The sequence below is a fragment of the Danio aesculapii genome, chromosome 15, assembly GCF_903798145.1.
Source record: "Danio aesculapii chromosome 15, fDanAes4.1, whole genome shotgun sequence".
NCBI classification, from domain to species: Eukaryota; Metazoa; Chordata; class Actinopteri; order Cypriniformes; family Danionidae; genus Danio; species Danio aesculapii.
The window spans coordinates 44,878,279-44,892,990 of NC_079449.1; the positions used below are offsets into that span (position 1 = coordinate 44,878,279).

At 36.3% G+C, this 14,712-nt stretch overlaps 1 protein-coding gene across 1 annotated transcript in view; it reads right to left on the bottom strand.

Moving 5' to 3' along the window:
• The window catches only part of hephl1a (hephaestin-like 1a), a 56,213-nt gene that overhangs the window by 26,071 nt on the left and 15,430 nt on the right, over positions 1–14,712 (bottom strand). The window contains exons 5-11 of the mRNA XM_056473265.1: positions 12,310–12,564; positions 9,016–9,184; positions 3,814–3,953; positions 3,015–3,146; positions 2,266–2,465; positions 1,323–1,473; positions 375–587 (exon numbers count right to left, since the gene is read on the bottom strand). Of these exons, the coding sequence (XP_056329240.1) occupies positions 375–587; positions 1,323–1,473; positions 2,266–2,465; positions 3,015–3,146; positions 3,814–3,953; positions 9,016–9,184; positions 12,310–12,564 (1,260 nt within the window). The remainder of the gene's footprint in view (positions 1–374; positions 588–1,322; positions 1,474–2,265; positions 2,466–3,014; positions 3,147–3,813; positions 3,954–9,015; positions 9,185–12,309; positions 12,565–14,712) is intronic.

The window sequence follows — 14,712 nt, forward strand, 5'->3', positions numbered from 1 at the left end:
AGGTCAATTTTAATATAATAACACTGATACTGAGATGATTACAGGGTTTTAGAATGACTAAAATAATATTTCAGATGTTTCACAGTGTGCTCAGCCTGCTGGTTTGTCCATTCACGCACATTTTCATCACCACATGATCTCTTATAACAAAATCACATCAGTTTATTAAGCACATTTTTTCTTATTGAATAAAAAGTTGATCCTACTTTGTTATGCTTCTACGTTTTTTATGCCTTTTCAAAATGGATGTGCATCTTGGGGTTTCCATCAACCATTTTTTTGTACACATTCAAAATGTGCATAAAAATAGGTGGATGGAAACATATTATTATTAGGCTATTGACACATGCCCAATATAAATGCAAGTGACCTACCGTTATTGTCAGGGGTCATGTTAACAGTCACTGAAGTATGTGGAAAGATACTGAGAGTGTCACGGTTCATCCCATTGCGTTGAAACATATTTCCCTGGAAATAAATGCCATGGATATCCAGCTCTGTGCCCAAGCCAAGCGTGTGCCACACAACATGTTCCCCGTTACACAAATCCAGACCAGGCAGATTTCCATACATGTACCCGTTCACCGCTGAGAAGAAACAACACATTCCTAATCACAACACTGTCAACAAACTTGAACATTCACAAAGGAAAAACACAGCTTTTTTTGGTAAATATGCTCATTTTACAGTTCCCCAGTTGAGTTTTACAATTTTTGAATCTATTCAGCCGATCTCCGGGTCTGGCTAGAGCACTTTTAGCTTAGCTTAGCATAAATCATTGAATTGGATTAGACCATTAGCATCTCGTTTAAGTAATAAAAGAAGAGTTTAGATAATTTTCCTTTTTAAAGCTTGACTCTTCTGTAGTTACATCGTGTACTAAGACTGACGGAAAATAAAAGTTGCTACTTTCTAGGCAGATATGGCTAAACTATACTCTCACTCAGGCGTAATAATCAAGAAACTTTGCTGTCGCCCCATGGCTGCAGCAGGAGCAGTTATTTTACACAGCCCTGAAAAAAGTCCCTAGCTAGGTAACAAGATAACAGCGCTGCATAATATCATTGCGTTTTTCATTTCACATCAGTCTTAGTAAATAATCAATGTAACTACAGAAGAGTCAAGAAGTGAGATGCTAATGGTCTAATCTGATTCAATGAATTATGCTAAGCTAAGCTAAAAGTGCCAAACCCGGAGATGGGCTGAATGGATTAAAAAATGGTAAAACTCAACTGTTTACCTCTAGGTGACTTGTAAAACAAGCGTGTTTTTGATAGTGTGTAAATGATAGTGATTAAACACACAAAGGAATATAAGCGTACCATGCATCTTATTGCTCTCCTGAAACTCATCATTATTTGGATCTACATCTTGGCTGCCAAACGTTTTAATGTTGTCTTCCAGATACCAGCTTTCATTCTCATCCATCACAGAAAACAGCAGAAAAAACTCGTGCTGAATTGTCTCTGCATGCTGAAGAGAAGGACACAGAAAAATGGACAAACATCACACACAAAATGCATATGCCATTATGCTCACTTCCTTACAGACTGTGCAATCACATGATGAAATCATTCATAAAATGAGTGAAACAAATGTGAACGTGTGAATGTGGGAAGACATGGGTTTTACGTGAAAATCTTGCAAAACCACGTTTCCCATTTCACATTTTTCTATAAAGGATATAATGAACATTCCACATATGAGGTACATTTGGCGTTCAATTTTTAAAGTATTAGAACAAATAATTTTGTTGTGATAGCTATTAAATTGAACTAATATTGAACATCAAATTATTTTAATATTTAAAAAAGTCAAGACTCAATCATAACAGTCCCTATATAGTCCCTATATACATACACACACACATATACATACACATATACATATATATATATAGTTTCTTATAGTCAGTTAAATGTCTGTTGAAGGAGAAGTATCAACAGATATTAAGCAGGCAGTCTACTAATACTCAAATGGACCATCAAAATAAAGTGTTACCATATATATATATATAGTATATATATATATAGTCTTAGACTGTGTCTGAAATGACCTTCTATACACTCACTGCAAAAAATGCTTTACTTAGAGTTTTAATAATAATAATAATAAGTCAAAATTACGTGGGGCTTTTCTTTAAACAAGCAAAATAATCTCATGTCATGTCATGTGATTTCGGATACACCCCTAGGGACAGTCAAAAATAAAAACTGTAATCAATTTTAGTACTAGTGGAATGTACCATATTGTCTGTATTGTTACCTGATGTCCACTTCGATCAAGAACCCCTTTCTTGCACACTTGTATGGGCCCAAATAAACCAGAGTTACTGTCACGAACAGGATCAACAGCAGAGTAATACAAGTATGAAATACAAGGAGGATCATCCGCTGAGGGCCCTTCAATCACTCTCCAATGATAGGTGAATTTTTCACCAGGGCCTACAGAAGCTTTCCGAGAACCTGTGGAGGAGGGAGGAAAAATGTTTATGGTAAATATATAGATTTTCAATATTTTAGCCAAATTATTCAAATATTTTAGCCAAATAATTATACTACTCTCTGTCAGATTTGCAAACAGATTGTGACAGCACAACCCAATCTTTTGGTGTTATTAAAAAAAACCTGTCGGAAATTATATTATATTATATAACATGTCTTAAATAGAATATATATAAATCCAATTCTCAACAACATCAGGCAGTCTGCAGAGAAACTTGGTCTTGGGCACAAGTGGACATTTCAGCATGACAATGACCCCAAAACACACAGCAAAATAGTGAAGAAATGGTTGGCAGACAAAGACATTAACGTGTTGCAGTGGACAAGCCAGAGTCCTGACCTAAATCCAATTGAGAATCTGTGGAGGGAGCTAAAGATCAGCGTTTGATTGATGTTTTTTTCCCTCAATGATGCCTCTTGTACATCATCTTATTATGAAAGAAGTCATTTCCGATCAAAAGAAAAACTTGCGGGTTGAATAAAAGTAACTTTTGGACACACAGGACTCACCATCCACATACATTGCTCCTTCATAGACCTTCTCATAATGCAGACCGTGTGGCTGAATGCTGTAGTGCTTTCTAGCTTTGTTAAGGAATGTGACAATGATAACATCGCCAGTCTCGGCTCTGATGACAGGACCTGTGGAGGGGTTTGGCAGATTATAATTCATCATCGCAGCTGTAAAACTTTATTACTACATTTCATGCATACATATTTACTCAAACTTACTACTAACAATCCATTGGTGCATATTTTGTTTTGTTGTTAGCTTTTTATCAATAATAAAAATATGCCATTCCTGTGGGACATGACTAAATCTTCAAATGTGCTACAAAATTGAAGGGTTAATTCACCCCAAAATAAAAATGCACTCACTATTTATTCTCCCTCATGTAGCGCCCTCATTTACACATTTTTTTTTTTAGTTGAACACAACAGAAGATATTTTTAAAAATGTTGTAACCACTGACATCCATAGTAGAAAAATAAATAAATACTAAGGAAGTCAATGGTTGCCAGTTTCCAACATATTAATAAATTTCTACTTCTGTGTTCAAGAGAATAAAGACACTCAAACAGGTTTACGACAAGTAAAGGGTGAGTAAATAATGAGAGAATTTTCAACTTTGGGTGAACTATCCCTCACTTTTTCCCAGTGTAATCTACAAAGCAATGTATAAATGAAAGTATCGCTGGGGAATAATTCACAATAATGTCACAATTTCCACTTAATGCAAATTTTATAATAATAACAGACACGTCCCAGTAATTTAAAACATTTATGAAAAACAAGTGCAATTATTACCCAGAATTCCAAGATGCACATCTGAGCCCACAATATGTGCTTTGTTAGTGAAGGTTTCATCAGTGTATTGAATGTATCTGGCCTTCAGGTATTTTCCACCCAGTTTACCGCCCTCTTTACTGAAGAACGGTTCAGAGTCACTGCAGGCAAAGAAAGTCGATTACTTGTAAACACTAACTTAACTACAACATTAGCACATATTAAATTAATATAAAGGTTGCATTTAGATACAAATAAGTTAATGTTTTTCTTATCCTTAAACTGTAAACATGATATTAAAGGCAGAGTATGTAAATTTCACCACTAGAGGGTGTGCGTTAGCAACAAACAAATGTGTATGACACTGTGACTGAGTGTGGAATCATGGGACTGCAGACATTATGTTGAAGTAAAGTATTCAACAATTATTATGGTAGTATGTAGCAGAGTAATGTTGCGTTCACACCAGACGTGGATGAAGCGTCAAGCGCGAGTGATTTACATGTTAAGTCAATGCAAGGACGCGAATAGTCATCCTGCGGCGCGATACGTGCGAATGAAGCTGTGTGAGTTAAGCGTTTTGCCCGATTGACGTGCGAATTGAGTTGGAAAATCTGAACTTCAGCGGACATTTGCGCCACGTTAACCATTTAGGAGCTTGCTCTCGTAGTGGCGTGGACACCGAACAACAGTTCATCAAACTGGGGTCGGCTCAGTCTGAAGCACCGCTGAAAGCCTCCATCATCCAGGTATGGGTTCTGGAGGACTTTATGAACTCACAGAGCTGGTGCACCTCTGAAAGGATCTAGTGGACACGGCTCCAAACGAATTGACGCTGTTTATCAGCCTTCCTAAAGCACATAAAATCCATGTTAGCCATTTAGCAAAGAAGCTAGAGTCACCGGGCAGACAGAAGCCCTGCCCATGCCGCAAATCTGCATCTATTGTGAAGTGAATTCGACGCGCGAATGAAGCAAGTACACTCAAAATGTCCACGCGTCTTTTTACGCATGAATATTGCGATATATTCTGGTGTGAACATAGCATAAGGCTGACAATGAGAGAAAACCTGAAGCAGTCGCAAAAACAGCTGAGCTTTTATTACGCCACAGTCCATCGCTTTAGGTCAGGGATGTCCAGACTCGGTCCTGGAGGGCCGGTGTCCTGCAAAGTTTAGTTCCAACCCCAATCAGACACAGCTGGCCTAGCTAATCAAGCTCTTATTAGGCAGTCTAGAAACATCTTTGCAGGTGTGTTGAAGCAAGTTGGAGCTAAAATCTGCAGGACACTGGCCCTCCAGGACCGAGTTTGGACACCCCTGCTTTAGGTTCTTCAGCTCGTGATCACATGGAGAAGAAGCAGCGATGTTTTATCAGACCAAATACACTTTAGGCTTCTGCTATAACGCTGCTCTGTGCAGTTGAATAAATCACACAACATATTAAAGCCTTACTGCTGTTTCCCTGTTTTCTAGAAAACAAAACCAGAAAACAAAGGTGTGTGACATCATTAACATGAACACACAGACACACACGCGCTCCAAACACTAGTTAAGACGGATGATTTCTCTGGAATTGAACATTCTTGAAAACATTTGGGAGGATGTAAGAACATTGAAGGGAGTGGATCTACTGTAGTGGACTCAGACACAGCGCGAATGAATCTACGCTGTTTTCAGCCTGCCCAAAGCACATAAAGCACAGCTACTCTGTCAATAAAATCCCTGTTAGCCTCTTAGCAGTGAACCTAGAGTCACCGGGCAGACAGAAGTCCTGCACATGACGCAAATCCGTGTCAATTGTGAAGTGAATTTCGCGCATGAATGAAGCGAATTTTGACGCACGAATGAAGCGAGTAAACTCAAAATGTTCATGTGTCTATTTCACGCAAGCCACATCTGATGTTAACGCCCCATAAATCTATCAGGTTGAAACACCTATATGTATGAGGCAGTTAGTGACGCATATTATACTTGTTGTTGTTTTGGTATTGTAAGCAGAGCGGCCTACGAACTCTACAAGAGTGTTGAAGCTGGCTTCTGCTGATGAAACTGCAAACTATCTTCAGTAAACTTTCTTTATTTAATTGAATCTCCGACTCCGGCTCTTCTTCACCTCACAGACTGGTCATTTTTGGGTTAAAACCGATGGTTCCCCAACAACATAAGTCAGCAAAATATATAAAACTCTTCTAGTGTTTATTTTGGACTTGATTTTAATGTAAAAACACCTTACATATTGTGTCGACAATCTACTCTTGATTTCTTTTAGATCTATTTTACGATTGTGTGTGAATAATGGTGAAATATTCAAATCAAATTTGCTGACATTTACAAGTACAGAATCCCTTGGCAGCACTAATGATTAGAGTCTAATTTTGGATTATTATCTGATCTAATCACTTGTGTTTGTACCAGATAGGTGTAATCTTTAAAGGATTAGTTTGTGAGATGGCCCTGAGACATTCAAAGGTCAGAAAAGGAACCAAACACATAGTCAAAATGTTCTATATCAGTGTTTCTCAACTGGTGGGTCAGGACCCAAAAGTGTCGCGGGAACATTTTCAGTGGGTCATGGAGTGTGTGGTAAAAAAAAACAACAGAAGTTTATTTTTTAACTTATTTTGCTTATACCGGACTTTTATTTTGAAATGCACGTGCAACAACTGTACCGTTTGACATGTGAAATTTCATTTAATTATACCAACACATTTGTCAAAGCGCAAGTACGACTCCGAATATGTAAAGTATGGATTTACATATATTGACGACAAAAAAGGCTTGAAGGGCACCTAGTTGACCTCTTTTTTATGATTTAATATTAATATTATGGCTCTTCTGAGTGTGCCAGTTTAGGTTCAGTTCAAAACACAATTCAGATTTTTTATTATAATGTGTTAAAAAGTGTCATGTTGGGGGCGTGTCCACAGCTCGCTGATTTATGGGTGTGTTGCTTCATATGTAAATTAGTTTCAGCTTCCTGCCAACGTAACAAGGGGGCGAGGCCATGAGCTCACCCGCTCTGCGTTTGCAACAGAGTCTGACAGGCAGACTGCGAGAAGGAGCAGGAGTGAGAGGTACAGCATTCAGTCGTACATGTACGACTCGGACACAGACCAAGCAGAGAGTACAAAATCATTTGTGTCTTTGTACAGTTTTACAGCCAACTGTGTGCTAGTTTCAAGTGCCGAGCTTGAACACAGAAACTAATAACCACGCACACTGAATTAACTTTGACTGAGGCACCGGATGCGCCACTCGAAGCCGCGACACGGCACACCAGACACTCTCTGTGGCGCACCAGAAACATGAAGTGTCCCGAATCGTCGCGCCACGCATTTTTGAATTCTAAACATAGGTTTCTGCAGCGGTCCGCGGCGCCCAGCCGTCGACTTGAGTGTACCCTGATAGAAACCTATGTTTAGAATTCTAAAACGCATGCTAGTTAAGATCACAGGGAGCTTCAGGGATCACGAGAAATGCAAACGGCTGAAGTATAAGGTAGACTCAATGAGAAGTACACATGTTTGCAAACCTACCTAAAAATACAACCAATAATTCCGATTAGAGCGATAATGTGGAGAATATTGATCTTGTGTTGAGCCCAATGAGCCTTGCATCTAAAAATAAAGCTAGGGTGTTCCTTTAGTGATATCGCTTCGACTCACGCTGAAAATGGCGGACGTGAATCAACAAACTGAGGATATGATGACGCGCCTGTTGGTCCACCGTTTTTTATGTTGTTAAATTGAAAAAAAAAAGCACTGGGTGTGTTTATATCACCCCAATATGACAGTCTATACACCATACATGTACTTATGTCTGTCCAAACAGCTTGAAAAATAGATTTTTTACCATAGGTGCCCTTTAAAATCTCAGTGTGTATGTAGTGCATGTGTAGTGAGGTGCTCTCACAAGAGAGCATGAAACCTTCTAAATTAAAACGACGTTTAGAAACCAAACATCCCAGTTGCAAAGACAAACCTGTTGACTATATCAAAGACCACCTCAAGAGCTGAGGGCATCACAAGTGCATACATATTGTTAAATGACAGCAATAAAATATTGTTTATTTGGAAGTCTTGGTGATTTTCTAATGATTTATCTGTCACTACTACTGTATGTTAACAAATAAATACTAATTAATTATACTTCCTAAAATTATACTATATTTCCTAAAAATTGGGGTCGCGGCTTGATGACCATGTAAAAATGTGGGTCCCATGACCAAACCAGTTGAGAACCACTGTTCTATATGACTTCAGTTGTTCAACTATAATTATATGAAGCTTTCGTGAACACTTTTGTGTGGCAAAAAAAGCAAATATGATTTGTTTACTGATTCTAAGTTTACTTATTCTACTATTAGAGTCAGCAGCGCAACACGCACATGTCATACTGCCCATAGTATACACATATCATGATCTGATATGGAAGACATTGGTGAAGACATTTGTTTTTAGAGGATTTTTTTGCACACAAAAATGTTCTTAGAGCTTCGAATGATTACAGCTGAACCACTGAAGGCACATTGACAGTTTTGACGGTGTTTTCTGGTTCCTTTTCTGGATTTTGAGCATCTTAAGATCGTTGCTGTCTATAGAGGTCGAGGGAGCTCGCAGATTTCATCTAAAACATCTTCATTTGTGTCCTGAAGATGAATGAAGGTCTCAGGGAATCGGAATGATTTGAAAGTGAGAAATGAATAACAGAATTTTAATTTCTGAGTAAACTAACCTAACAGGTGTCCTGGAGAGATCTAGTTCAGACTAAATAATTAATGTCAGAAGTTTTGGATGAATTAAACTACATAGCTCACTGATTCTACCCATTAGAGTCAGCAGCGCCACACGCAAACATGGAGCTGTAGTAAACACACATCATGATCTGATATGGAAGACATTGGCCAAAGTAAATTGGGTTTACAGTTAAACCATTGAAGTCACGTTGACTGTTTTGAAAATGTTTTTGTTTCCTTGTCTGGACTTTGAGCATCCCTGGAATGCTGCTATCAATGGAGGATTAGAGAGCTTCAGGATATCATCTAAAATATCCTAATTTGTCTTCTGAAGATGACTGAGGGTCTCAGGGAATTGGAACGAAATGAATAACAGAATTTTCATTTCTGAGTGAACTAACCCTTTAACATATGCCATATCACACACTTCTTCTGGGTCTTAATTTACTCAGTCATGCAATAAGTGTCCCCAGATCTGAGTTGTTACCTCTCTGATTTAGTGAGTGTTACATTCTCCATGTAGTTCATCCCTGAAGGGGCATAATCCCAAACCATCTCCTCAGCAGCAATGTAGAAACGTCTCTCAGTGCCAGGCACCTCAGGTGGAGCCGCTGGAGACCCACAGCCCGAGACCTCGTAGAAAGCCTGCATTCCGGCTGCTCACGGGACCATTAAAGAGAGAGAGAGAGAGAGAGCTTCAGCAATCCTATAAATAAAAGTCTGCTGGTTTGCATATACAGTGCTCAGTATAAATGCGAACACCTCTTTTTGAACATTTTTATCCATTTCTCATTGAATATAGACAATAATTCCTGGAGTAATTAGATAAAAGAGCTTTAGTTATAGTCATCAATATAAGAGTTTGTTCACTAAACATCTTTAGGAATAGAAACACATTTAAATAAACAAAAACTTCTACTAAATGTGATATTCTGATTTGATAATCTGCCAATGGAGTAAGCAGAATAATTTAGTTTTTCATTTTGACCTTAGATTATTATGCTCACCCCATTGGTAGATTATTTAGTTGTTTTAAGGATGATTTCACTTAATTTGGTCATATTATTTCTTCAAACAAGACATTTTTACTCATTTAGAAAAATGAAGAATTTTTTTGATATTTGGACTAGAAACAAGATTAAAAAAAGTCTAAATAAGGGGGGAAAAAAGCTTAACGGGATGGTTCACAAAGAAATCTAAAAATGACTCCTTATTTACAATCCCTCGAGCAGTTCCAAACCTTTATGAGTTTCTTTTTTATGTTGAACACAAAACAAGATGTTCTAAAGAAAGATGGAAACCTGTAACCTGTACAGTTTTGAAAAAAATACTATGGAAGTCAATGGTTACAGGTTTCCTGCTTCCTTCAAAAGATCTTCTTTTATGTTCAACAACAGAAAGAAACTCAAACAGGTTTGAAACAAGCTGAAAACCCTAATAAGTTGACTGAACTAAATGAATTGAGTAAACTCGTTGCTTCAATTTAATTGAGTAACAGAGTCTCCAAAAACTTGCATATTTAAGTTTATTTAACTTGCCGGTTTGGTAGATTATACTTAAATTGTTCAGTTCAGTGTGTGCGTGTCTGTGTGTGTAATTATATACTATAAAAGAAAAATAAGTAGCCATTTATTCCCATTATGGTGAATAATTATACATGAAGCCTTGTTTTCTGATAAAAAAAGACTAAAAGGTTGCACATATTAGAATTTTACAGTCAAGACTACAATAAAAATGGATTGTGATTTTGGGCTTACTATACTTGAAATCTTAAGTTTATGCATTTTCATTGTATACAAGTTAAATTAACACATATTTTTAGGTTACAGGACCAAAATGCTAAATTTTAAGTAATGTTCAGTCAACTTTACTTGATTGTTTAAGTGAAGACAACATTAGGGTTTACAGCATAAAGGGAGAGAAAATAATGACATACTTAACATTTTTGGATGAACTATGCCTTTAAAATAGGGGTGGGCGATATGACCTAAAATTAATATCACGGTATTTTTCATCTTTTGAACGGTGACGGTATAATATCATGGTATTACTTTCAATAGCAAAATAATATACATCTCAAGGAAGAACGGACAAAAGAAAGTCTCACTTCTATCACTCTTTAAAAGTTTTGGTTTGGGTCATTGTAAATGCTCAGTCTCGTTATGAGCTGATCTTCATTTCTCTGTGTTGGTGGAATAAAGCAGGCGAGTCAGCCGCACCAATTTATGAGCAGACAGAGCAGGGTTCTCATGATGACCACCAGCGCAATTCCGCTCTTTGTTATGAGCCGTAGTTTCAGTGTAAACTTATTAAAGGTGAGTTTCTTTGGCGATGATGTGTACAGTGTTAGATTTTATATTTAGCGGACATTTGCGCTGAACACGCGGTGAATGCAACGCATCGAGATTCGGGCACCTTCTCCGAAAACACTCGATTGATTTCAGCTGGCGGATCAACATTTACCTCATGTCATGATCGCTGTCATCTGCGCCATTATTATTATTATAACTTTAGGTGAGGTTTGCAAACCTGTGCACTTTTCACTCTTCAGCCATTTGCATTTCCTGCAGTAACAAAAGCTCCCTGTTATCTGACAGCGGGAAGCGTTGAGTGACTGACAGCTAATATGAACCAATACAGCAGCAGGGTAGAGCGATTCAGCAAGTTTTTAGAGAAAATCAAATCAGATTGCACTACAACCATTATATTCAGACACACAAATGCTCCCAAATATATTATGAGGGCGCATAGATTAAATTTCGGGCGCTCATGCGACCAAAATGGTTGCAATTTCGAGCCCTGTAGTATAAGGACATGTATTCAGACCACAACTGAACGTTTGAAGAAAATTGAATGCCTTATTATTTAGAATTAGCTATTATTGATGTAAATGCAGCCGTTCAAGGCGCATAATTGATTTATTACGGTATTGACGGTATTAGAAAATCCATGTCGTGGCGCAATGTCACACCGGTGTTGACTATGACACCGGTGTACCACCCACCCCTACTTTAAAATGATAAACACATTAACTCCTACCAAGCACAAACAATGCTATCTATTTATCTTCAAATCACAGTGTATCAACATCACACATATAAACACATAAGCATCGAAACCAAAAGTGTTCTTGCACAGGATTAACACACACAAAAAACAATGCTTTTAGAAAAGTAGTATGTAAAGTAGTCAGTGTTGGGTTTCACAAGAGTTTTTCTCTCATCCTAGTCCAAATATCTAAAAATTCTTAAGTCCCTTATTTATCAGGGGTCGCCACAGCGGAATGAACCGCCAACTATTCCAGCATTTGTTTTACGCAGCGGATGCCCTTCCAGTTGCAACCTAGTACTGGGAAACACCTATCCACACTCACAAACTCATACACTATGGTCAATTTAGTTCATCCAGTTGCCCACTGGCCCAGAACTGCCCACTGGCCCAGCTGGGACTTGAACCAGTGACCTTCTTGCTGTGAGGCCACAGTGCTAACCATTGTGCTGCCCTAAAAAATATAGTCTCTTTTTTAAAAAATAATATGTCAAAATTAAGTGAGTTTTTCATTAAAACAAGCAAAATAATCTCTCAAAGCGGAAAGCAAAACAATCTTACTACAACCCCATTGGCAGATTGGAAAAACTCACTTACTTTTAACTTATTATTTCTGAAAACAAAGACCATATGTTTTGGTTTTCTAGAAAATGCATCTTGATTTAAGAATGTTTAGATATTTGGACAAGTAAGGCTTCAAAAGATGCCAGTGGTAAAATAGTGCAGTTACTACCTTGTACATGATCGTTGACTTGACAGCTTAACAGCCATCTCCCTTTAGTTCTCGGGATCATGGTTGCAGTGACAAAAGTGGCAGGAAACAGACTGAGTACATCTGTGCGGTGCATGCGATCCATCAGTGTGTGCCCGTGGAAATACGCTGAATGAATGTCCACCTCGTTACCAATGCCAAACAGATGCCATGACACAGGACGCTCCGCACACACGTTCAGTGAAGGCAAATTACCATAAACATACCCATTGATTGCTAATAGGAGAAGAAAAGATGAAAGAACAAGTTGAGAAAGTGACATTGAGAAGAAAAAAGAGGTAAAACTTTATAATAACTACACACTATGAATCATTTACTAAGCATTAGCATCCATTGAATTCATTATTTGTTAAGCATTAACTCTACATTAATAAACGTTAGTAAAAAGTTTATAACTGCAGCTACAAATGCTGTATTCTTGACTTATAAGCACCTATATAATGTGCTTTGTTGATCATTTATTTTTCATTACTAAATTAAGAACCACGTTATTTACAAAGCATTTGTATTTGAGAGTGTAACACTTTATAATAACTACATACTATGAATCATTTATTAAGCATTAGCATCTAGTGAATTCATTATATGTTAAGCATTAACTCTACATTAATAAACGTTAGTGAACAGTTTATAACTGCAGCTACAAATGCTGTATTCCTGACTTATAAACACCTATATAATGTGCTTAATAATTGTATTTTCATACTTAGTTACTGATTTATTTTTCATTACTAAATTAAGTATTGCATTATTTACAAACCAGTTGTATTTAAAGTAGTTGAGGGTTTTTAGGATCATTCAGAATGAGTTAGTAAATGATTAATAAACTATTGAAATCAACATTTATATATCTTATTATTCAGGCATATATTAATAGTTAACTAATATGTTATTAAACGCTTTATTAACTCAACTTCATGCAGTTTTGTGACCTAATCTAAAGTGAGGACTGTTTATGCTTTATAAATCCATTATAAATGACAAATAAAGGCTCAGAATCAAATGAACAATAACTTTGCGATCTTTTCTAAAAAATAAAATTACTGTAAAGTTTAAACATTGCCAAATAACAGGAGTGTCAAGACATAAAACTGGATAAAACAACAACAATATAATAATTTAACACTATAATAAGATGTAATGTTTAAACTCTACAGCAATTTTATTTTAGATAAGGTTGCAAAGATTTATTTTTTATTTGAAGTTCAGTTTTATTTGTGTATCTTTAAATGAAAAGGAATGAATAATTTAATTTTTAGAATTTAACTGAGCCTTTATTTGTCATTTATAAAGCATGAATAGTCCTCACTTTAGATTAGGTCACAAAACTGCATGAAGTTGAGTTAATAAAGCATTTAATAACATATTAGTTAACTATTAGTATATGCCTGAATAATAGGATATATAAACGTTGATTTTAATAGTTTATTAATCATTTACTAACTCATTCTGAATTATCCTGAAAACCCTCAACTACTCTTAAATACAACTGGTTTGTAAATAATGCAATATTTAATTTAGTAATGAAAAATAAATCAATAACAAAGTATGAAAATACACTTATTAAGCACATTATAAATATGATTATAAGTCAAGAATAGAGCATTTGTAGCTGCAGTTATAAACTGCTTACTAACGTTTATTAATGTAGAGTTAATGCTTAACATATAATAAATTCACTATTTGCTAATGCTTAATAAATTATTTATAGTGTGTAGTTATTATAAAGTGTTACCAAAAAAGGTTTTATAACTAGCTTATTAATAAATATTAGGACTATTAATGATGCTCACAAACAGCTGCATTGTACTTTTAGAGTGCAAATGCTTTTCTTAGATTTTTTTGTCTCGTTTCTAGTCCAGACATCTACAAATTCTTAAATCAAAAGCTTTTTTCTAGACAAGCAAAACATCTGGTCTTGTTTTTAAGCAATAATATATCAAAATTAAGGGAATTTTTATTTTTACAAGCTAAATAATCCACTAATGGGGTGAGCAAAATAATCTTGCTTTTTTCCTTTTGACGTAAGTTGATCTTGTTTCTCCTGCTTGTTTTAAATAAAAACTGATTGATTTTAACATATTATTGCTTAAAACAAGACTATATTTTTACTTGTCTAGAAAATGCTGCTTGATTTAAGATTTTGTAGATGTCTGGACTAGAAACAAGACAAAAAAATCTAAGAAAAGCTTTTTTTTTTTTTACAGTGTGAAGAAATCAAAAGGAAAACTAAACTTTTCTGAATGCCTGTGCATACTAACTAGAAGGTACTTTCCACCAGACTGCCAAAAACATGTGTCATCAGCTAAAAATGATAAAACCAAGTAAACAGTACAGCGGTTACAGCAATAACGGCTGAAAGAA